Source organism: Caloenas nicobarica, chromosome 19 (genome assembly GCF_036013445.1).
Source record: "Caloenas nicobarica isolate bCalNic1 chromosome 19, bCalNic1.hap1, whole genome shotgun sequence".
Lineage (NCBI taxonomy): Eukaryota > Metazoa > Chordata > Aves > Columbiformes > Columbidae > Caloenas > Caloenas nicobarica.
The window spans coordinates 7,508,784-7,534,108 of record NC_088263.1 but is presented as its reverse complement, the minus strand read 5'-3'; the positions used below and the strand labels follow the sequence as shown (position 1 = coordinate 7,534,108).

At 40.1% G+C, this 25,325-nt stretch overlaps 1 protein-coding gene across 1 annotated transcript in view; it reads left to right on the top strand.

The window, feature by feature from the left end:
* The window catches only part of MED27 (mediator complex subunit 27), an 80,951-nt gene extending 55,870 nt beyond the window's left edge, over positions 1-25,081 (top strand). The window contains exons 5-8 of the mRNA XM_065648617.1: positions 7,035-7,142; positions 13,312-13,353; positions 21,541-21,618; positions 24,128-25,081. Coding sequence (XP_065504689.1) covers positions 7,035-7,142; positions 13,312-13,353; positions 21,541-21,618; positions 24,128-24,262 — 363 coding nt within the window. The 3' untranslated portion in view covers positions 24,263-25,081. The remainder of the gene's footprint in view (positions 1-7,034; positions 7,143-13,311; positions 13,354-21,540; positions 21,619-24,127) is intronic.
* Positions 25,082-25,325: the final 244 nt, after the last annotated feature.

Sequence of the window (25,325 nt, the reverse complement as noted above, 5' to 3'; positions counted from 1 at the left end):
TTACCAGAAATAAACATGTGTTCATCTTCAAAGGCACTGGTAAGCAGTATCCATATTTCAAGAATGTGCAAATGATTGGAAGGAGATGGGGAAGAAGGGGAAGGGAGTGAGATTCTTCAAACCTTCAGAATAGCTGGAGACTTTGCCAAAGAAAACATCTTCAGGAAAAAAGACCTAATACAGAAGGTTTCAGCCCCAGACTGTACGATTACGTGTGTACATGGAAATCAATTTATGTCCTTGGCTGTAGAAGTGGGACTTCCATGGTCCAAGGTTCATCCGGTGTTTCAGGAGGAATAATTATCAGCCTGCTGGTCTGAATCTTCTGGCGAGTAACCTTTTGTGTTGAGCTCAGTTCTCCCTAACCAGGGTACGACTTTCATAAAGCCGAGAACTTGGAAGCAAAGAGAAAAATAAACTATTCCTGAGAGCATAAATGCTGTGTCTTGAAAGGTTGCTACCTCCCAGTCCTTTGAGGTTACTGCTTCCTCCAGACAATAAGGATTTTTTTATGCTTTAGATTTATACACAGCAATTGTACCTCATTAGTCTGGATTTATGCCACATAGACCAAACACATAAATAATTGAAACCTTTCAGAGCTGTGTGAAATCCTCAACTGATTCTAAAAGCAGTTTATCATGGTATTTCAAGGTGCTGTTTAATCCCAATCTTCACTAGTGATTTTTCAATTAATCTTTTAATCACACTATGCATAAAAAAGGCTAAACATAGAATTGTATCAGCTTTAATAACAGTGTTATGCAAAATTAATTTCCAGCAGCAGCAGAGGGAACTGTGGACTCCTTAAGGTTTTTGTGAGATTTTGTTGGTCAAATGCCAGGAATTGTAAATAGATAAACCTCATCTTGTATGTTAAAAAAACATTACCTGATTTTTAATTAATGAAAAACACCTAGATTTTTGCTTTTTTTGAATGATGAGTTATATTCCTTAGGTATACATTATTTTTCTATTCAATAACTTGATGGTGTGATTATTATGTAATTGTTTCACACACCTTGTTTGTGTTATCAACATTCAAAATATGTTTTTTCAGTGTGAAACTTAATTCCTGTGTACAATTCATTCACTCATTAATAACAGAAATATTTTACAAACTAGTAAACATTAACCCCACTTTTCCAGTTGACAAATGGGTCGTGTAGGTAGCCAGTCCTAGTCAGGTGTAGAAACTTATTTTCTCGTCTTCATCTGGGAATTCCTTTGTCTTTAAAATTGTCCCTGCAGTGTTTGTAAAGCTGTACAAAAGTACTACTATACAAGTTACAAACACTGGGTAAATATTTTTACAGATAATTGAATAGTTTTCTGTAATCTGAGCTGTTTCTTAAGCATAATGATATGTATAACTAACTTCCAGTTTGAAAAATTCAGTTGTTTCTGCCAAACCAAAGCTCAAGGCAGGAATCATGATTTTTTCTTTTCAAGTTATTTTATGAATTCTTGATGATAAATTAATTTTATCAATTTATACTGATGCCTAGATTTTTAATAAAAATATGAAACGTGTTTTTCTACAATTTTATTCATTCTCCATAAAATCAGACACATTTGCATTTCAACTTTCAAGTCTTGTTCCAAGCATTTTAAACAGTCTGATTGTATGGAAGTGGGCTGTATTAATTGCAAATAGGCTAGACATCTGTTCACTGAAACTAGATACTTTCTTGTGTCTCATTATTGTTTATCAGTGTTTTACATAAAATCGTTATTGTTTTTGTTGGAAAAAATGGATTCTGAAATGTATTATTTGCCCATGAAGAAAGGCCACCAAACTGGTTTTTATTCCACAGACCCTGGTCCTGAAGAACTGGGAGCGGGGAGGAGGAATTTGCTAACTGATTTGAAATTAGTATTGATGTCATACTTGGTAGGAAACAATTTAATGCTAATCTTTTCAAATCAATCTGTTCTCCAAAACGCTTTAGCAGTGTAAATTCCTCATCCTAGTCCAGTGGTTCATTCAAAAACTGGTGCACAGTCAGCACTGGATACAGGTGGGCAGATTCATGGTAGGGATGTGGATCTGTTCACATTTGATGCCTCAGGCACCTCATTTTAGGCACATGGGATGAATATTCATTTATGGATTTGCTGTCTTGGAGATACCAGCTGGGTTTTGGTGTTGGATGGAGCCGCTGGGATGTTTCAGGATCTCTGGTGCAAGCTGGATCTTGAGGAATCACTTCTGAGCTCATAGTGGGACTATTGTGACTGAGGTGGCTTCACGGTTTGTCTCTTTAGATTGAGAACCAGCATTTTATAAGTATTAAGCCGACATTTGGGGTCACATGTGTGGAGGAAGAATGTCATGTCTTGAATCAGCAAAGTATGTGACCAGGGGGTGGAAAGTAAATTATTCTCTGCTTGTCTGATGCAAGAATGAGAAAGGCGAGGAAGAGTCTCTTGATGGGATAGTGAACAAGAGCAGAAAAAGTAGAGAAAGACCTGTGGGCAATTTCCTGGGCTTCGCTCCCTCTGCAGGGTTCCTGTGCCCCAGGGTTGCTGCCCAGTCCCAAAGGTCCACAAGTCTTTGTTGTTATTCCCATAGATGTATTATGTGTTCTGCATTTTCGTCCCTGTAAAGTCCCTGGTGTGCTATAATTTAGAATGGGAAATGAGACGGAATCCATTCCATCATCTGTAGCAACGCTGGACTGAGGTGTCCCTTCCCTAAGTGTGACTGGCCACTGGTAAAATCTGGTTTTTAAGCCTTGAAGAATATTCTGTGCCAGTTTGTTCACCTTATTAAGAGAATATGCCATGTTACCAAGAGAGGGGATCACCAGCTCATCCTTAATATGGCAAAATCATTCAAAGTCCTTCATTTATGTTGACTTTTTATCATGCACTATTGCAATTAGGTTAGACTAATGAAAGGTAAATTCCAGCCCTTACATAAAAAAAGAAATCCTAGTAAAGAACCTAATTATTATGTTTGTTTATTTAGACTCTAATGGCTTAATTGCTTCTTATCTTGCTATTTACAAATAGGCATCATTAAAGAATAATGAGCATGTGAGGGGAAGCGCAGTGTTCGTACCAGCAGCAGATGAGCCATTGGAAAAAAAGAACTAGTTGAAAGTCTGGGTGGGTTTTTTTACTTTAATTTTAATATGAAAACCTTATTTTTCAGTGTATATATACATGATTTCCAGGCATTGTACTGATGAGTAAGATACATGAGTGGGAGGACAAGCTTATGGCTGCCTATATGGCAAGAAACAGGTATCTGGCCTTTTGCTGGAAATACGTACAGCTTGGTTACATTTCTGGTTTGACGTTGCCTTATTGTTTCCTAAGGAGAATAAAAAAACATATACAAACTTGTGCTGCTTTCTATACAAGCAGGGAGGTTCCCATGTTAACTGGAAATAAGGTTTTCTCTCCTTTCGCTCTGCATTGCAGAGCAGCTGCAGCTCCGATCAGCAGCAAAGTCCCTGGGATGCTGAGAGGAAATCTGGAGCTTTGGGAATTTTTTTGCAAAGTGGTGGAGCTTGGTGTTGTCAGCATACATTTTCCTAATATCAAACCTTTAAATGAATTGGAAGAAAGTATGTTTGTTAATGCTTTTTTAAAAAAAAAAAGTTTATAAAAGGGCTTTTCATGGGGTATCAGTTTCAGCGAGGAGGCAAAATTAAAGGGGGCAATTTAAGGCTATTTCCTCCAGGCAGAATTCTGGCATGGTAAATTAATTTCCATTTAGTAAACTCATTTTGACCCTCATTCTGACTTATTTGCAGAGTTACTTATTTCTTTTCCAATCATAAGTGATGTTAAATGGCTTACAAAAAATTATCTAAACTGTTCTCACTGATTATTCCATTTCCCCCTCCCCCTTTCTTGGCAAACAGTGTTTGTCATATGGTCTTTGAGAATTATCTTGGTGATAGACAAAATATTTTTAAAACTGGGATATTTCAAGAAGACTTTTATTTTATATATCTTTGTCAGAAAAGCTGCATAATATTGCAGATTTCAATCAGCTGCCTGTCCTACCTTCTTCTGGAGCTTGCCATTTTGGGAAGCAGGGGATTTATGAATAACTTAACTGTCTGAATTTAGTATACTTTAGTTAAAAGGCAGTTAGAAGTACATTGTTATTACACAGACCGAAACAGAAGCTACAGAAGTATTTAACTTGCAACTGTTCCATTTTCAGCTCACAGAACTGTGGGGCGTATTTTTTCATTCATATTAATTGAATTTTAAAGTGACCTTGCACATGTATTGATTTGAATTAAAATTTTCTACATCAAGGACGAGTTGGCATATATCCTTCAGGCAAAATATTAAAAAGCCAAGCGCTGTCTTAACAGGATATCGACAGAAGAAGCTGAAATTTAATAGGAGAAGTTGGCTTAGAAACGAAATTGTTGCCTTTTTGTCACAATTGAAAAGTATCTTTTTCTGTAAAATAAAAGAAGTTTCTTTCAGTTGATATGTGTGGAAATGCAGGGACATTTTAGTGCTCAATAAACAGGGACCATCTGGGTGAGTCTTGACCTCCAGAAGGAGAGACCTGACCAATGGAGCTCAGAGTAGGACCATCAAATTACTTGTTTACCAGAGCCATTAGTGTTTTATTACTTTCTTTCAGGTGGTCTGTAGGGACACAGCTGTATGTCTATAAGTGTAAATTATGTTCCCTACGTAGATATTTTCTGAACATGGACTCCAGTTAGCTAAGTTGAGCAGACATTGAAAGAAAATGGTTTGCTGGAAAACATGAGTTGTAAAATATGGTTGAGGTGAACAAAAACATTAAGTCCTGAAAACAGTTACAAGTCTTGATTATTAGAGGAAAAAATAAAGGGTATCCCATTTATTGTGTACAATACAGAATGTGCTTTGCCCTGAAAATAGCTGTGGAACGTACTTTTGGCTTCCAAACTACAGCATCCTCCAGTCTGGTGACAGGCTGTTGTTCATTCTTGGTACTACTCGCCTCATTCTTTCAATGCTGTTAAAATGATAAACTATAATTTCTCTGAGCTATGCTTTTATACAAAATTTCTGCTTCTGTCAGACTTACCTAATGATACAGTCCTGCAAGAATCATCTGAAAGTCCCGATCTCTCTTCCAGCCAGTGTAAAATCTACAGGAATCTCATGTCAAAACAACAGTGACACAAAATAGGAAAGATTTCTATTTCAATACCCGAGCACTGGAAGAGCTAATTCAGACAACTGAGCGCTAACCTGGCCAAAGTTGCAATGTATTTTATCGTTTATTTGTATGACCACACTGCCTGGGTGCCCTTACTCCCAGAGAGGACCCCTTGTGCAAAATGTTGTGTAAGTTGAGATTGCAACCGTAGTGCCTTCCATGGGGGAGAAGATGTGACCCTGCATGTGTGACATTCAAGCAAGTGGAGGTTGGAGCCTGCAGAATTTGGCCTTTTGGTGTTGCCTGACGGATGATAGCTGAGGTCTGGGAAGCCGTGACCGATTCGGAAAGCGTGGAGTGAATCACTGGAAGGGCATGAAAACAGATGACCTGGGAAAAGGTAACGAGCTAATGCAGAAGCATTTTGAAAGCATTTGTGTAGGTAAATCTTGTTGGGAGGTTTGAGGCCAGCGATAAGTATATTCAAGGAAGCTGGAGTGCCAAACATGGGATTTTTCAGCTTGTTGCATTCTGCTGTTCACTCTCAGGATTTTCAGGAGCATCCCACACAGGCTTCAGTTCAATTTCGTCCAATTTTTGTTTCTACCTGGCAGCAATGTGAGATACCATGAATGCAGAACGTAAGGGAAGAGCAAAGAAGTGAGCAACCACCGAAGTGTGTGAAGACAGTGGAGACAGAAAGTATTACACATCAGCTTCGAGATGGAGTCTTTGTGCCAGATATTCCATCTTCCTCCATGGGGGAAAAAGCATCTTGGCACTTCAGAGTCACTTTGCCCATTAGTCTCTTGGTTAGTGAGAATCAGGATGAGGTTACTGGTGTTGAAACAAGTTGGTAGGTGGGAGTCATTAGCAGGAGTTAAAAAGGAAAAACATGTAACAAATCAATAAAGATGCATATTGACTGGTTTCTTTGGGTGTAGGTCTGCTGAGGTTAACAGTAAAAACACAATTGTTCTAGCCTGTGTTAGTCTTTACTGGAGGAAATGTTGGAACACAGACAATGGAAAATGAGCTGCTGCTGGTTGGGAAATATTAAAATGAACTAATTGTTTCTTCTTTTATCTCAGTTTTATGTTTTTGTGGGTGAGGAAAAACTCTGTAATAATCTCTGTATAACAAAACACAAAGAATTCTTGTTAGACACACATCTCAACAATATTGAAGTGCAAGTTCATCTTTGAAATGTAAATTGATTTTTCAATTAAAATGTCTTCATTATTGCATTTTTGTCCATAATATAATTTAGGCTTCTTTCTGTTGTTATACTCTGACCCTGTGATACCAGGGGTTTTTTTCCCGTGGTACTAGTTTTATTCTTTACACTTTACAGCTTTCAGAGAAGAAAATTAAACCTTTGAAAATGTAACATTTTTACTTTTTAGCTGTAGTTTCCTTTTAAATAATTTCACGTTTTTGTTGGACCTAAAATGTTTTCAGTTGAACTCTTGACATGCTTTTAAATGTTACCATTAGAAGAGTCCGCTTCGTCTTTCAAATTATTTTTCTCTGAGTGGACTTCATATTGGAGAATATCAAATACATTGAAAATAATCACATTTGCTTGCTGTTTTTGACAAGTTATTGAGTTGTGGTGTTAATAAAATTGAGAGAGTTGCTTGGCGGTGTCATGCCTACACAAGGGAATTCTGTGAATTCTTACATTTTCAGTTGCAAATGAATGTTTGTTTGTTCTGCACTTTATAGTCTCTCTCTCTCATAACATACACAGTGCTTTTAGATCTTTTATTTTGGTCTACCTATAAAATATTGAAAACTGAAATTGCATCAGCTTAAGCCGTTAACTTGATGGTCTTGTGAATTCAGACACCACTGACTCTCCTTCAGCTCATTTTTGTCCTTCTCTTGTTCTTCACAGGTTACCTTAGGAAAAGTGTTAAAAGTGATAGTGGTGATGCGGAGCCTCTTCATTGACCGGACAATAGTAAAAGGGTACAATGAAAATGTCTATACTGAAGATGGCAAGGTAGGTTATTGGATATCCAGCAACATTAAATTTTATTTTTACCTGGTATTTAAATGACAGAGAACAGGAATCCCATCACAAGGATGCTAGAAACATAAAACTGTCAAAAAGGCTCTGCGGATGTTTTGCAGAATGCTCCGCTTTAAATTTATCATGCTTTGCTTGGATTTTTCATACCCAAATATCTGACTTCTTTCTAAGCTCTGAAGCCCTCCCTTGAATTTCTAATTTATCACCTAAGACCCCAGTTGCCTCGTTAATAATGTCTACTGAGAAAACGTTTTTTCAGTGTACCAGCACATCAATAGCCCAAGGTTCAGATTTCTCTTTTCCAAGAGCCGTTGGGAAATCGTGGGCTAGTTTTGTGCCCAACTTGATAAACGGAACCGTGAGGATCATTGCTAGGTTGTCTTCAAGAATTTGCCTGTCAGTAATAGCGCAGAACAGCAGCTGTTAAAGCAAGTGTTACCTGTTTCCGCAAGTGATTTGTTTTATGAACAATTCACCCTGCTTGAACCCTCTAGTTCCGTGTGACTGCACATGCTCCCTATGGCTCTTTAGCACATCGGAAGATGTTAACGGGACCTGACGGCCTCCAGCTCAGCTTGTTTCTCTTTTTGGGGTGGAACCGTTTCTCTTTCTGAGACATCCACCAGCACTCTCCTTTGCCAGTAACAGTACTAAATACCTCCATGTTTCACATAAAGATCTCCGTGTTTCACGTTTTCTCTCTGGAGCTTTCTCTTCTGATTACGAAGCCTATTAAAATAAAAAGTTCATTATATCAAGATGAGCACTTGGCACCCATAGGCCATGTTATAATGAGGTGAGACTTTTTTTCTTTTCAAAAGTGATAACTGTGTTGTAGCACGTTGTGTGCTGACCCGGGGTTCAGCGGCTCTGAGTCTGAACCTCCGTTCCCTGGAAAAGGCCGGGAGCTGATCTGCTGAAGGAGCCACTGCAGCTGTATTCCCAGAGGGAGATTCTCGCTCAAAGGGCAGAGGATTGGCCTAAGAAATAGTAAAACAAAAATTGCCTGATTTTGATTCGCATTATTCAAATACGCAGAAGCAGCTGCACCATATCCCTGTATATTAGCATATAAATACAGACTTAGAGCACCAGCCCCTGTTGACCCCAAATTCTGCTCAGAAGTGAAATGATCGTCTGCCTGAGGAGCACTGACAGTGCTTGATGGATTCCTGTGTCACCCTTCATTCGGGTGTCCTCGTGTTCTCTGATGAATCCAGGTTCCTTTGAAGCTCCCTTGAAATAAAATAATGCTGTATATGCTGAAAAGCTAAGTAAAAGAGTTCCTTTCTGAAACTCGGCACCTGGCGCTGGGCTTGTATTTAGCTCCAGCTTCACTCTCTCTCGAGCCGTACACCGTTTCTCTGTCATCGTTTGCGAGGGGACGGCGGGTCCCACCGAGGCCGGCTTTGGGCACAGGGCACTAACCTGTGTCTGCTGTCCCCGGAGAGCGGTCCAGCTTCTCCAAAGCATCGGTGCTAACACCTGGCTTATTTTCTTGCTTTAAGCTGGTCTGCAGGGGAGTCTGTTTTCTACCAGTTTGGCTTTCTGTGTCCAAAGCTCGGCTCTGTGACTGCTCCCGCGAGGCTGCACGAACCTGTGACCTTTCCGTGGCAGTTTGCTGTTCCATTGGGCCATTCCAGGGCTTTTGCAAACCTGAAGGTCTGTGTTTTAGGTGTAAATTGGAACATTTCATTTAACTGAAGTAGAACTGGAGTTGCGGCCACTTAAATCACGAGTAAATTTGGCTTGGAAGATAGAATAAATGCGTAGCTTGCTAGTTTTGCCAACTGGAGCACATATTGACAAACAGTGAGCTCTCTCTTTTTTGCTAATTAACTACACTGGTAATTGAAGAATAAGAATAAGATTGTGCTCTTGCAACGATTTGCTTTACTTATTGTGCCTGCTGGGAATGAGCGATTACAGTCAGTTGCAAACATAGTCCATTCCAATTCCTTCGCTGTCACAACAGATGCTTTTGGGAAAGTACTCCAGTGAGGTTTCACCAAACTATTCTGGCTTCTCAGTTTATAGCCCGATAGGGGGAAAAATGCACTGAAGAGATACAGAAGAGTACGAAAAAAGAGAAGATCAACATGCATCTTCTTTATTAAATAACAAAAAGAGGGAGAACACTCAGGATCACAGTAGGAGATGGTCTTTTTTCCAGTGAGCAGTTTGCACAGTCATTGCTGATTTGGAGGTTAGTTTATGTATTCCTAGGAAGCATTTAATATCTGTAAACAGCAGCGATAAGATTAACCAGGTGATACACAATACGACGATTTTGAAGCTCCTGTCTTTTCTGTAAGCCATGTTGAAGAAGAGACACTGGATAAATCGTTGTGCTTCTCTACGCTGAAATAACTGAACGAGGGTCTGTTCAGTAATTCTCTGACCTGCACAGAGCAGGAGGTCCTTTCAGTAACAAAAGTGAGCTTTGGTGAGGGGCTTTCTCCAGGTAGGGCAAGATTTGGGGCAAGAAAATCTATTCAACAAAAGAAGAAATGGCCATCATCAGGAGACTGAATGGTCACACGGACCATAAGTGAAACATGGACTGTGCACAGAAGAGGCCAACGATTCGCAGAGCAGGGAAGTCATCGTCTGTGAAAGTACAACTGGTTTAGCAAATTTCACATTACTGGGAAAAGAAACCCAGAAGAGATGAGTGCAAACAGTCAGGCAAGTATAGAAATAAAACAAATATGAATGTTTCTCCCAGTTGTGGAATGGTGCATGGTGGCATCCTAGCAGTTCATGTGAAAGCTTCATGTGGTTTCTACTGTGCTGAAGTCTAGTTAAATTGTGTACTCCCTCTTACAGCTTTAAAGACTTTCAAAATCAAGGTGAAAAAATAGAAGTCATAAGCTTGCACTGATTAAAATAGGATACTACATTCCAGGGTTTTATTTTCACGCTTTGCTCATGCAGACAAAGAATAATTTCATTTCTTAAGTGCCTCATGTACTTCTCTCTTCAATTATTCACCAACCTCACAGAATATGTCATCGCCAAGTTGCCAGCTACATAACTTCAGACGTTTTTGGTGACATTTGGTGAAAACAACGGGTGAGATCTGGCAGGCTCTGTCGTGTCATGGGTTCCGGATGCTGATCCCTCTGTGGTCTCTCTTGCTTACTGTACCAACCCGTTACCTCCACCACTTGCTGCTCTATTTTAATTAGCCCCGTGGTTTTAGTGATGGCACCGTGCCACCCTTAATTTCAAACTCTGACACACTCATTGTGCACTGGAATTTAACCATGGGTAGTAATTAATTACTAGTGTTGTCCTGATTCCTGAATAAATGAAGCTACGCAGCTCACCCTTCCAGGGCAGCCTTATTGTCAGCTGAGCCATTAGTAGCCCCAGCCTGCCAATAAAAATAAAAATGGTTTGGGATTTTTTGGCAGAATAATACCACACTTTTCTTTGGATGCAGAGACCAAGAACCCCCTTGACAGGGCATATTTAGAGTGGGTACTTAACACCACTGCCTAACCAAATGCCTATTTTTGCATCCGTTAGACTTAACTAAAGAAACTTAAGTGTCTCTGTTGAATTATCACGTTAAGGAACTTGGGTTATGTTAATTCTATAGCTTCATTAATTACCCCATATCAATAAGAAAAGGCAGCTTTTAGCCTCCTAGCGTAAGAGAGGAAAAGAAATAGTAGTATCAAAGGAAAGCTTCAAAGACAGGCAGAGCTGTCTCTCGGGTAATTTCTGATCCCTGCATTCTTTCCACTTCAAAGCTGGATGTGTGTGTGTTTGGGTGAAGGGGGGGTTGAATCCGATTTCTCTAATAAGTGTTGGCACTGGACCTGTTTGATATTAGATGCAGGGAACATTCTGATTTGTTATCGCCTTTGAAATCGTTCAGACGACCTTCAGAAAATGGCCTCTTGTTACTTGTGCCGGGGGCGGGTGGGAGAGTGGGGCATTGGGAAAAAAAGCCCCAGTTTAATTCACATGCAGAGGATGCCCTGAAATTGTGCTTTCAGCAGTTTTTTAGTTACAAATGTGTGTCTTGATTGAAAGTGAAAAGTTGAAGAATAATAGACCTATAACGATACATTCTTTAATCTGCCTCTGCCTTAATCCTCTGTTTCAGGGGGAAAGGTGGGCATTCATTTAGGATGTATGTGTGTGGTTTGGGGGGGTTGGTAGCTTTTTCTTTCTTCTTTTTTAACTTGGATAACAGCATGTCTGTAAGACAGACATTCATTACTTTTTCAGCTTTTCAGTCTTCATGCCAGCTAATGAACATTCAGAACCTGTTGGACTCATCTTAATGCAGCATCTGAAGTGGACTTTTTTTTTTTTTTTAAGATCTTGAGTCTAACTAGAGAGAATCACATACTTGGTTTGATCACTAGAGATTAGCAAAACCATATATACATTCCAATTATAGCAACTCTGTCTGCAGCCAAAGAAAGCCTTAAATTACATGAAAACATTTTTTTAAAAATATGCATTAATTTTTTATATTCAAATGTAGGCTTTTCTAAATGGAAACGCGATGCTTCCTTCCCAGCAGGCTCAGGTGTGTTATTAAATCAAGCTCAGGTCCAAGTCCAGGCTGAAATGGACTCTAGAGTATGAGTGGTGTTGGTGTTCACACAGGTTCTTGATCCCACCCTAAGAGCCAGTAAATGTAAAAAGATGTGGAGATTCATGCCTCAGGATATTTCTGTCTTAGTCCAACCTGGAAAAGGCATCGAGACATCAGCTGCCTTTTGTCTCACGGCAAGGTCAGTGGTATTAAGCCAGGAAAAATCTATCCTGAACTGGTTTTTAAAGTCTTTAACATCACCTCCTGTCCAGACTGAGGTTTGGGGACTCAAGTGTCACTTCTGTGCCTGTATTTAGAAGTGGGCTGTTTAACAGTGTTACTCTTTAAAAAATGGGAACTCTGTGCATTCTGAACCTTTTTAGCAATGTGAATTAATTAGTTCATTTCAGGATCCTTCTCCCCCTCATTTTTCACCCCCCTCCAGTGTGTTTAACTCACTTTGTATGATTTTCTTCATTTCAGACTCTTAATTTTTGTGCCTTTAAGACTTGTTAGTTCAGGTAGAACTTACGGGCATTACCATAAGACAGAGTTAAAATAATAAGTTGTACTTCACAGTAAAGGAGATAAACCCCATGGTGGGAACGCGTGTGTCTGACCATGTTATCAAGCACTAGAGGAGCTACACCTGCTTCAGAAATTCACTCCAAATATATTTTCTTCTGTCTAGATTAAGATTCCCAAGGTTAATATTGTAGCAGACACCTTTCCTGTGACAAGTTTTGTGTATATGGAATTGTTGAGTACGGTGGGATCTGTAGGGAAAAAAAAAGTGATTTGCAAGTCTGGGACTGATGGACATTCCTTGGGTTTTGCTGCTGCTTTTCCTTGACAGAGTAAAAGATATTCCGCAGGGCTGGGCTAAAAGAGCATTAGCATGTCGGTTGAAATTGTTTAACATGTCCCTTACCTTCTGGTTTCTGGGGTTAATAAAACGTATTTCAAGTTTGTTGTTCTAGTTTGTCTATAGTTGAGCACACATACGTGTCATGGATTTGTGCATTTATCTGCAACCTTAAATCTCTTATAGTGGGATTTTTGTCTTCCAATGTAAATGCAGTTTCCTAAGGGATGCTTTATTTAGCCCCAGTAGACCACTGCTTTGGCTTAATTCAGCTAAACGTTCTTTGTGTCGTTTGTGACTGAATCACTTATTCAGACGCAAGACAAGCATAAACTTAGTAAAAATGCCCTCATTTTAGAAACAGACTGAGCTGATGAATATTTGCATAGATCAGCCACAACCCCATACAAATGAAGACTTTGCTTTTTTTAAAAGAGAATGTGTTAATTCAACAGGTCCTGTACATAATTTTTTTTTTTTTTACTGCAACTGTGATTTAACTATGTTCATCCTTCATTGCAATGCAAAGGAAATCGTAGGTCATTAATTCCTGTTCTTCGATTGCAATAAGTAAAGGCAATGGTTCAAAATAGCGAACTGAGAAATAAGTCTCCATAGATCTGTTTGCCTGCTTCTTTAATTTGAACAACTGCTTAACTTATTTTTCTCGATAATCACGTGTAGTAATATATAACTTTTTATTCCTACTGTAGCTTGACATATGGTCCAAATCCAACTATCAAGTTTTTCAGAAGGTAAGTCCCATGTCATTTCTCTCTACATAATGCGCATAGTAGATACGTGGAAATTATTTTAAATATCTGGGCCCTTATGTGAAAGAATTCAGATTTTATTCCTTTGTCATCACAACTTGCAAATAACAAACAATAATCTGTAATAATGGAAAACTATGAATAGAAAAGGCGATCACCTCTGTTATTTAATTTGGATTTATTTCCCATCACAGTTCCAGTCCATGGTTTAGAATATTGAAGATTATACTACTCCAGCCTTAAAATTCATGAGGAATCTTCGAGTACTCTGGCTTAAATCTTTCAGGGGAGGAAGAACTGTTTCAGGTTTATTTGGATTTTGTTTTGTTGTTTTCATTGTTTGTAGTTTCCCCTCCCTTTCCTGAGGGCTTGAGCTTAATATATCAGTTGAACTCACTTTCCAAACTGAGTTTGGAAAAGTTTTCCATGATGATATTTTGCGTGCTTCTGTTCCCGTGATGGCATAAGCAGAAGGAATAACTTCACTGAAGTGAGTGCTGTTCCAGAATGTAAGAAAACCCTGAAGAGAGAATGCGAGCAATGAGTATAAAACTACTGAGAAGGTTAAAGTGTATTTTGGAAAGATCTATATCTCGCTACTTTCAGGTAGGGAAGAGAAGATTTCTTTGAAGGCTTCTTGTCAAAATGCTGTAAGTTCAGTTTGATCTGGGTTTAAATTCCGCTTTCCTTACCTTCCAGCCACAGTTCAAGGAGCCTGAGTCTCCAGCTAGTGCTCCGGGTTCCTTTCATCTGCTTTTGTACTTTGTGTAACAAATGGGGGTCACGGACTCCAAAGGGCACAAAAGCAGGGGTCAAAAGTGGGGCATATCAGCTGTATTTGTGCATCTTCCTTCCGAGGTTTGAGATGCACTGAGGAGGAAGGACGTTTGACCTGTGATATTAACCTGCTGGAGATCAAAGGACAGCTTTTGGGGAGCGTGGTTGTGCTCCCCTCTGCCTAGCATTAAAGCAAAATTTTGCTGCATTTCATTCTTTACCCCTGAGATTAATGGATTAAATATTCTTTCTCTTTTTTTCTTGCTCTTCAAAAATATTTAGTGTCAAGGAGGGTAAACCAGCAGGAAGTAAAACAGCGTATATCTTAACTTGTTTATCAGTGTGCTTTAAAGATTTTTTTGCAATGGAATAAATTCAAGGTTCTGTAAGTGTATCATCTGAATTCCCCCATGTGTGCACTTGGTTCTTAGTTCATTTGGGCATAACATAGCCTTCCTGGGTGTTTTGGTTTAGAATAATTTAGAAGGGTTAAGTCAGATTGCCATAATTTGTGCTAAATGAGAATAAATCATGAGGGTTTGATTATATAATTTTCTTTTTCTACATACAAGATAACAGAGTAAATATACAGTTTGTTTAGAAGACCAAGTTAAGGACTCAGGGAACATAAATCTGTAAATTTCAGGTCTAGTTCATGGCCTTCAGACCAAAAGTGAAACAGTGAGAAAACATGAAATAACCCCCTTACTGCTGCCTGTGTGGATAAATAAGAATCTTTATTGTCTTCCTAATTTTCTGAAATAACGTGATGCAACCAGAATTTTAAGTTCCTGTTCTCCAGTTCCCTTTCTGTAAGTAATACCAAATGCATTCATATTTACCAAACAAAACCAGAAAGAAGGGACTGCAGGAGGAAGGGTTCCCTGTAACCAGCTGTCTGCATTTTTTATAGTAGTTTTATACATTTTGTTTCCAGCTCTGTCACTCTGTTACCTTGGGCATCTCAGCCTCTCTTCGGATGGGTTTTCCACATCCCTTAGGCTGGGATAATACTTGCTGACTTCACAGGAGCTGTTGCTGAATCGGTTGCACAGTGCTCTCAGATTCTTGCATGAAAAATGTGATAAAAATGAAAGGTGATGGTGCTTTGTAATCGATAGATTCTGTACTATTGAGCTGATAGTTAAAGAAGTTCAGGCTAGGACCTGAGTCAAGTTTTCAAACAGATGATAGAAAATGCTGTGGTTCAGCATAAGTTTTTTCTCTGTGCAGTGCTCGGTTTCATTTTCTCTTTATTCTCTGAAGCTGCACTTGTAGCCATTTATAATACCCAGGGATAGTGATGTAGCAGTAGCAAGATAAATAGATAAAATAGCGTTAGAGAAACTATTACACTCTGTGACTAGTGTAGGATCTGTGCTGCAGGATCTTCAGAACAAATGTTTTCGTGCCATTAAAAAATCATCAGTAAATGTGTCAGAGCACGTCTGGATGTTCCTGAAACAGTTTCTCATGCAAAAACACGGCTGAGGACCTGCTCCCACCGAGGAGGCTGGAGCCCTTTCGGCTCCGTTGCCTTTACCGTGGTAAAACCCATCACCCCTCTGAAGGGCAGGGCCGATTCTCTTTAAAACCTGGACCGAGTTCTCAAACTGTGTCTTCAATGATAAATAACAACACCTGGAGCTGACGAGGTACCTGCTGGGGTGGCTGCGGGCCTGTCAAACCTCACAGGGCTCAGCACGACTGTCTAGGTTAAGGACCAGAGACCTCTGATCTTCAAACCAACCCTGTCAAATGAAGCTAAATTTGTCCTGACTTTTTGTTTGCGAACGTTGGCTGTGTCAGCAAGCCTTTTCTCTCCCCTTCTTATTAAGCAGGATACCCGAGTGTGTATAATTTGACAGGGGACAGCTCCCAGAGGGCCCATTACCGATAAAGCGTACGGTCATTTTCTAAGTTCCCTGGAGACTCCTTGAATCTGGTCCTGGGGTGAATAAGCTTTATAGGCATTGAATCCACCAGCAGGGTTAGATTCAGAGAATGGAGCTGGGAAATAAGAGAGGGAAGGCTGAAAGGGCAAAAGCACAAGGAGCAAAGAAAAGGTTTTTCAGGCTTCCATGTTGGTCTGACATTTAAACTCGGCAGGAGCGGTAACTGTTATGATCTTAAACCTCCTTATTTTAACACCTTGCATGTCTTGATCCACTAGCGCAAGAGGAGGAACGAAACAGGAAATTAGGCAATATTTTGGGATTTAAATCTTGGTGGGAGGAAGAGTGTACATGAGGGCTGCCTAATTCCCGGTCATTGTGCAGAGGATTAAAAAAATATGTATTGTAGAGAATGGTGCGATATTCATAACTTTACCTTCAAAAAACAGGCAAATATATAGAATAGTGAAACCGCTCTGAATGGATCAAAGTGGGAGGTGGTGTCAAACATTAACTGTTTAATTTATCAAGCTCCTTAGTTAAGAGCAGTGTAGCTGTTTCAGCTGTGTAATATGGTCAGTTTGGCTGTTTGAGACATATGCATAGATGTTAAACCCATGTATTTCATTCTAATCTTAGAGCGCTATTCTTAATTTTACCTGAACAGTCTACCAATTTTAGCATGCCACAAACTGATTTTGTTTTGGCTCGATGCACTTCATCCCAAGGCACATTTTAACTTAAATTTGGGAAGCTATTTGTTCCCGTGCAGCTGTTTGTGAGCTGCGTGATCCCACCGTGAGGGACCTCGGAGCACGATTTTCACCACCGCAAGGGCACATAAGTATTGTAATGTATGAAGATGAATTCTTGTCAATAATCTGAGAATGAAATCACACGCGGGATGAATGCATGCATGAGACAAATCTTGGGCTATTGATGATGTCTGTTCAAGGAGAGGAGATGGACTGTCCCAGGGTCACCTGCGCGATCGCTCCTTTGCATGATCAGTACTTGGCTCTGTTCAAAGACCTGCTCAGGCGAAATAAAATCTCCATGACCCAGTCCAAATAAGCAGAACAAGTGAAATAAAAACTTAAACGCTCTGTGAGCTCTCAAGACAACTGATAAATCCTGCGCTGCAGAAAAGTCTGGTAGTGCTTTACTGAACTGGGAGCGGGGAAAGGTGTGCGAAGGATTTGTGTGTTGTTCATCGGTGCCCGTTCGCAGAGGCACCATCCATCATCCTTCCCAGCGCCTCTCGGGCACCACGTTCTGTGCACCAGGTTCCCTCCAGAGAGACTCCAATGTGTTCCTGGAGAGAAGATTGAATAATGGGAATCCTTGGAAACTAACAAAGGCACTCATGCAGTTTGCCTGTAAAAGGTCTAAACACTAATAAAATAACTTATAACTTCCTTTTTTTTTTTTTTTAGTGCCATGATCCTCCAGAACTCATTGCTACAGGCTACTGTTAAGGCCGTGAACTTAGTGGGGTTTAAAAAAAAAATTAAAAAACTTTCAGGGGATTTAGAGAATCCCTTTATATGAGATGGAGTCGTCAGTGCTGTACTTGAGGGAATAAACCAATAAGTAAGTGGCAGGAAAGTTATGACACTTTAAGGAAGTTTTGCACCAACTTTTGAAAAGCATATTTACTGTCAGTGAGGTAAAATGCTAGAAGAGAGACACAGCTTCTATAATTTAGTCCTGTGATGTTCATATTTTTTCTGTTTTAGTTTTTATGCCAGGTATAGCTTCATATATCTGTGGAACATACTTTGGCTGTGGTGGAGCAAAGCTGGACCATAGGTCCTTGCTTTTGTGCCTTTTATTCCAGTTAGAGGAAGCACGTGTTCAGCTTTCTCAACCTGTGAATTGTAGCACGCTTTTTTGGAATGAATTTTCAGCGTTGGGAATGCTATATGGCTGACAGGTGCTATTTTTTGGACGCGTCGCCTTTGGGAAGCACGTTTCAGCAGAGCAGCACTATCGAGCGGGTAAAGAAATGCTGTAGAAATGACTGGTGATTCTGGGTTCTGCTCATCGCTGGGTGTTGGGGATTTTCTTGCAGCGGAACCAGCACCCAGACAATCCTCCTCTTTCTGGGTCCTCAGCGTTCGCCAAGAGTGACAAGGATGTAGAGTTTCATTGCAACTTCGTGCAAACTAAGATAAGGTTTGATCCAGTATCAGTCTGGTTTGTATTCCTGCTACATACAGTGCCCTAGACAAGGGAGCAGAGTTGTGTTTAAGGAGTACATGGTTATAGGCAACTTGAATTTGGATGTGAAAAGGAGAAAAAAAAAAATCAGGCAATATAATTAAGCGTTAGCAAGAAGGGAAGTTTTCTTGTTCAGTTTGAAACAAGACCGTACCTTGCGAAAGCAGAATCATTTCACACAGCCCAGGATAGCTGAGGTTTGTTTAAAGGAGAAGACCAAGACTGTCTCTTTGCCAGATTTTTTTTTTCCCCATATAACTCAAGTCTCTTTTGCTCTGTCTCAAAGTAGAAACATGTTCAGTTATACAATAGCTGTTTTATTTAGCAAAATTGTGGCTTCAGGAGATTGCCTTGTCTTGCCTTTTTTTCTTTTTTTCTGATAAAAAGTGCAAGTGCTTTTAGATATATGAATTGTGAAATATTGAGCTTTTCTGCAACATCACTTGAAAATCTATTTCAGGGTCCAGAGCAGCAGCTATCCCGATCAATGTGTGCTCTTCTGAATGTGTTCCCGAATAAAAACAGGGAGAGGCATTAGAAAGGGCCCAATAACTTAGACAGCAGTACGTAAGGTAGAGCAATAAAAGTGAAGTTAATAAAATAAAGCCCTGAAATGTACAACATGTCATCCTAAACCCAGAATAAATTAGTTTGTGATTCCAGCTTGTCTGGAAGAAAAAGTGTGTCCTTTAAGCGAGCTGGCACATATGCAGTTTGTTTTGCTTTGCTTTGCTGTGAAATCGTATTGCCATTAGTGAAGCTGGGTATTGATTATTTTTCTTTTTCTTTTTTTTTTTTCCTCTTTTAATCTTGGACAGTTTGTGCTTTCTCTCATCATCTGTGTTATCCTGGGGTGTTTAATCCTTCCCCCTCTGCCATGGACTGGCCAGTTCATCATTTGCCCAGCTCTTTTCTATTTGACATCATGTTGTTTGCTGGTTTTGGGGGGGTCATTCCCCTACTCTTCCTCAGATTTGACACCCACTTTGATCTTTTTTTAGAAGCACTTTAGCAGCGCCTTTTTATGGTAGATATCACCTCCTTTTTGTTCAGAAAACATTATTAGTGTTCTAGCAATGCTGGGATGGCTTTTATCTCCCCATGGCATCTCATTAGCTTTACATTACAATAGGAACAACATATGTGCAACTTTGCCAAAGTGGCCAGTCAATTTAAATTTGTTAATAGCAGTATTTTTCTAAGCAACTTTCTTCAGTGCCAAGAGAAAACAACTTTGTTGTTCAGGAAAAAAAGAAATACAGTTTGTTAGAAGTAGAAATACAGCAGAAGGAGAGCGGCTGCTCATAAATATCTTCAGAACTTTCTATTCTTTGACATGTCTGGTACTATCTTATAAAAGCACCACCTCAAAAGAAAATAATTCACATAGCTACTAGGGCTTGGATTACAGTCATTTCTAAAAGCTACATGAGATGTATTTAAATGAAATGCCTGTTTTGAGTTATGCAGTGGTATTAACGCACTGTTAATCGCATTACTTCCGATTTATTTTAAATATAAGTGGCTTAAGCAGGCTGAGGTCCATTTTGTGAATATTTTTGCGAACTCACCGGAATGCACACGGTCCCGAAAGTTTTCTGTTCCCAATGTCAGGATCTCGTGTTCGCGCTGAGCGGCGCTGCTGTCGGAGTCCGACACGGGTACCAACCACGGGGAGCAGGAGCTGTTCCTAACATTGTAAAATAACTTCAAACCGGCTCCGGTGCAGGACAGGCTGATTTTACGTAGTGTTCTGCGGAGGAGGTTTGCATGGTGTGAATTAGAGCCTGTCTATACACGGATTTATTCAGGAATACATCTACAGATTCACCTCCCTGAATAGCTTCAAGCACAAGCCTCTTTCTCCAGCAAAAGTTGGAGTGTTTCAGCACAACTTACATTGCTGAATTAGACTAAATACAAATCGGGAACAAGTCGAGTTAGCTGGGAATAGCAATTGTAATTTCAGTTCACACTTTATCTTACTCAAAATTTACCAGAGCACATAGACAAGCCCTGAGAAATATATAGAAGGGCATTACTTCTCTGTGCTGAAATTAGAAAATACAGTTTAATCACTAACTAAACAATCACGTAGCTTGTTGAATGCTTTGATATTACCCATGAGGAACATTAATAGATTTACAAGTTACAAAAAGTGAAAGAGCTCTCGTAGTTGTGTTGTCTGAGTTCTTTAATAGTCCAGCCCAAAGATTTTTGCCAACAATTTCTACATTAAACCTAGAACTTCAGAACAGGAACAAGCTGTTGACTGTGCTGATAGTTTAGGAAGCCGACAGACTGCACACTGTTAGTGAATTGTATCATAGCAGTTCAGAAACTGCCCCCTTCCAGAGTAATTTTAAAATAGTAGTGATTTCTTTTTAATAAAAATCTGTTAAACCATTGGTTGGTTTTCCTGATTTTTCTTTAATTACTCTTGCTATTATAAATACTCTTTTTATATGTATTGTGTCTAGCTTTAATTCCCAGATGTAAGATCTTGTTATGGCTCTGTCTGGGAAATTAAAAAGCTTTCTATCAGAAATCTTTTACTAATGTGAGTATTTACAAACCGTAATCATGTGGATTGATTCCTGGTTTCAGAGGAAATGAAACTGCGACCTTGATTCCGGTTTGTTCAATGTAAGCAACCTGAACTAGGACTATTTTGAGTTTCCCCATTAAAAACTGGAGAGGAGTGTACTTTTTTTTTCGTCAAAATACATTTTCAAATCAGGGTATTTTATCCTGTTTTAGGTGAGGGGTTTGGTTTGTGGGTTTGGTTTTTTGTGTGTGTGCATGTGGTTGTTTTGTGGGTTGGGGGGGGGATGGTTGTTTGGGTCTTTTTTTTTCCAGTAAACCACACCAACCCCAAAGCTTTAGGGTTTTTGCAAGTCTTAGCCTCTATTCTTATAAGTTAGTCCTCCAGGTCTATTTAATTTAGGTAGGTTATTGACAGTGTTTTTTCTTTTGTTGGGAACTATTAGGTTTTATCATATTTTTTGAACTTCCAGAGGTGTGTTTGATTTTACTGTGTGCATATAAAGATATTTATCCTGATTTCTTCAGCTGATTCTTGAATGAACTCGGCAGAGGGAATGGAAGCTCGCTGGCCAAAGCTACCCAGAATTACTTAGAGAATGTCTTCACAGTCATGTAATCCTTGATTTGCTGCATCCCCATGGAATTTACATTGCTTCCCTGCACATTAACGCTGTTTTGTCCAAAACACGGCATCTATAAGGGTGTATTCTCCTTTTGTCTGGTACAGGTGACGGATCATGCGACCACGGCTCTGTTGCACTACCAGCTGCCTCAAATGCCAGATGTGGTGGTCAGATCTTTCATGGTAAGTGTCTTGGAAAATACAGTTTTCCAGATAGACTTCAGCATGCTTCCACCTGTTTGAATAAGCTGCACAGTAGAGGATCACAGTAATTCCTGGTATCTCATACCTGGACAAGGATGAAGCGCTCATTCTCATTACCCTGGGATAATTGGTGTTGGAGGACTGAGCTGGATACGGTTCTTCTGTCACAGGTCTTGATATTTGCTTGATGAGTCCTATTTGCAAAGCTGCTCTGGGTCATCTCTAAAGATAGGAAGAAAAACTCTCTCAGCCAAACTCTTTGCTCTGGTCCAGCCCTTTCACACCGTTCACACTCAGCAAGGAGCTGAGTTCTGGATGGGGAAAGTCTGCTCCGCTGGAAGGTCCCCAGTAAGAAGAAATTCCCAGTTAGTATGTTCCAGCTGAGGCAGCTTGTTTGTCAGCCTGTCCAGCCTGGGAAGCGATGTGAGTTATCTGGAGAATGATGAGAGGGAGGAACGTGTTTGGGATGAGCCCGTTTTGCTGTAGCCACTTCCAGCCCAGACTTTGTTGCTAAGGAATTGCACGGACTCGCCCCACGCTCCAGCAGGGTCTTTTGAGAAGCAAGGAAAAGCTTGCTGAAGTATTCCACTGTTTCATTGCTGGATATAACGAGTCAAATACTGCTGAAACTTGATATGCAGATTTAAGTTGATCACCTTTAATTCTGCTTGTATTTAGAACTTTATTTTTGAAATAAACTTGCATACAAGCAGCCTGGTTAACCAGAGGGTGAAAGCAAGGGTTTATGATTCAGAATTCCTTCCACCAAGCTGAATTTTTTGCGGTGGAGGCTCTTGCTGTTCTCTCTGCTGCAGTCTCCCAAAGGAGCCTTCAGGGAGAGGTTTTCTCTGCTTTTCAGACTTTTTCCTTCATTTACTTCCACTACATTACCCTTTCACACGGAGCAATGTCACCGGGACTTACAAAAACAAACATCTAATTTTGCCATTCGCAATCTTTAGGTGTGTATGGTAGCGTTGGTTATTTTGTATCTGTCATTTCCACTCTGTAATTTCAGACCAGTCAGGCTCCTTTACCTGCTGTGCTGGTTTGTTTCTTTAATAAAAAGGCCACTAAGATGAGAGATTTGCAAAGGTCTCTTCTCTGGGAGCGCATCTTATAATAATAGATTTTGAAAGGTGAAAGCAACTATTACTGGTCAAATCCATGTTCCAGCATGTTTCTGAAAATTAATGTTTAATAGAATGGATAACACGTTTGTTTAAGCCATGGACCTGCCTTATTGATTTGATAAAACGCTACTAAAAGCAAAGCCAGATGTACACCAGGAGTGTCAATATGTTGGTCCTTTCACATGTCAGTTGTGCAATCACCATGACAGGATGTCGTGAACCCCTAATTTTGTGATGGGAGTGAAGAATACTTTTTTTTTTTCCTTTCTACAGATGTCTCAAGTGCACAATTTAACTTCATTTACCTATTCTCATGTTATGGTTCAGAAAGTTCGATTTCTCTGTAGTGCGAGCAAAGCCCATCCAAGCTGAAGTAAATAACAGCAATTTACTTGTAGTGTTTTGTTGCCCTTGTCCCCATATTTACCGCTAAGCCCAGGGAAGATGTAGTTCTTTTGGAGGAGAGTTATTGACGGCCAAAGGTTCGGTTGCTATAGAGAAGACTCTGATGAAGATGGAAGGATTTGTTTCAATAAACTCAGCTGACCTCTTCTTCAGAGAACAATTTTCTCTTATCGATGTGATTCGATAGGACTTTAAATGACAAGATTCATGGGCATCCTTCACAGTATAAATCTGCTGGTCTAGGTGGTTTTTAGTTGTGTATCTCCTTGAGTTGGGGGTCGTTATGTGGTGCTCATTGCTATGTGTGACGATGGGATCAATCCACTTTAGAGGCAGGAGCTTTCCGCAGGAACACCCGAACTTGCTCTCTGTTGCTCAGCACTAGCCCTTTATGTATATATTTATCAGCGTAATCAGATTTTAAATGGCACAGTATTTTTATGACCAATGAGTATTGATCTTGAAATCGCATTAGAGAGGAAGTTCGTTAGCTTGCTGTGAAAGTCCTTATATCTTCCGCGATGACGAGTTCAGACTGTTGCAGTGTGATTGCAGCCGGGGTGTGATAGATGGTCATAGGAAGAGACAAACCAATATTTGGTTGAAGAAGGTACCCATCAAGAACAATAATATTCCAGTAAAAATATGAGAAGCGTTACAGTACTTGCCGTCCATCGTGGTTCTTCAGCTGTGAATACCTCTGCTCGGAGTGCGTGAATCTCTATTAACGAATTTGCTTAAGTGACTAAAAAAGCACAAGACGATTAATAAAGTGAGAATTCAGCTATACAGTGACCTTGTAATCTTCTGCATGTTTCTGTTTATAAAATCACCCACTGGGCCCTCGCCAAAGTACATTCTCTGTCCTTGCTCTCGCTGTTTGACAAGAATGATGACAAAGGGGAATGTCCCCATCCACTTCTCTGAATTTCTCTCCCTTTTCGTTTCAGACCTGGTTACGAAGTTACATAAAGCTGTTCCAGGCTCCGTGCCAGCGCTGCGGGAAGTTTCTGCAGGACGGTTTGCCGCCCACCTGGAGGGATTTCCGAACGCTCGAAGCTTTTCATGACACTTGCAGGCAATAGTCGCCCGGCCACCGAGACACGAGGAGCCAACAGTCTGTTGGTTGGTGGACAAGCTCATGGTTTAATAGTTCTGGTTGGTAGTTCCATTTCCGAACCTTTTGTCCTGTACTAAGTAGTGAGGTTGCACTAATGCGTTTTGACTATTTAAAAGCCATCGGTCTGCAAGGTACATGTGAGAACCGATGTGTTTTGAAGAACATGGTAAGAAGCCGTGCGTGATCGCTTGCTGCTTCTGAGCTTAAATTACATATCTGGGGAGATCTGCCAGTAATAATCGTTATTCTAAACCTTAGTGAAAATATCTGTGTACAGATTGTCTTTTGTGACAGAATTTGCAATGTTGAAGACTTTTACAAGCCTGAAATAAATTTTGTATTCCAGAGTTCGTGCTATTTATTTCATTATTTGATCAAGAAAATCCTTGGGTTTGGTGTGGATTTTTCAACGCTGCTCTTTTCTGTAGAAAGCTGGAAACATTTAACCATGCGTGCTGATATGATGGGGGCGGGGGTGGTGTTGCAAGGCTGCTTATCTGAGTACTGGGATTTTTTTGTGGAAGAGATTATGGCGTTGATTAAACATGGAATTTCAAAGGCATGTGGCAGCTTGGAAGATGCAACGTACTTTCGAAGGCGGAGGGAAACAGATGTTTCCCTTTACTAAAATTGTAATGAAAAATGTTAGTGAAATCTGCATGTATTAAGTGGTTAGAAAACGCGTGATGAGCAGTGGCAGTGTGTATAATTGTCGTCATGTTTTAGAACAGAATAATAATATAATAAACGTCATGTTTTAGAACAGAAGGCAGTAAAATAATTCAGGCCTGAAGCACAGCGCAGACACATGCAGCATGTTTCCTAAATGATTTAAAATTTACACGTGACACACCAGTGAAGACGAAGATCCCTCCCAGTGATTGTTCCACTGGGAATTGATGGGAATGTTCCGCTCTGATGAGTCTCAGACATTTTTCCTTCACCCAAAGGCCAGGGTGTCCCTGACCCTGGCCCAGCTCAAGGTTCACTGGCCGGGGGTGAAGTGTCTTCTCTGCGATTTTCTTGAG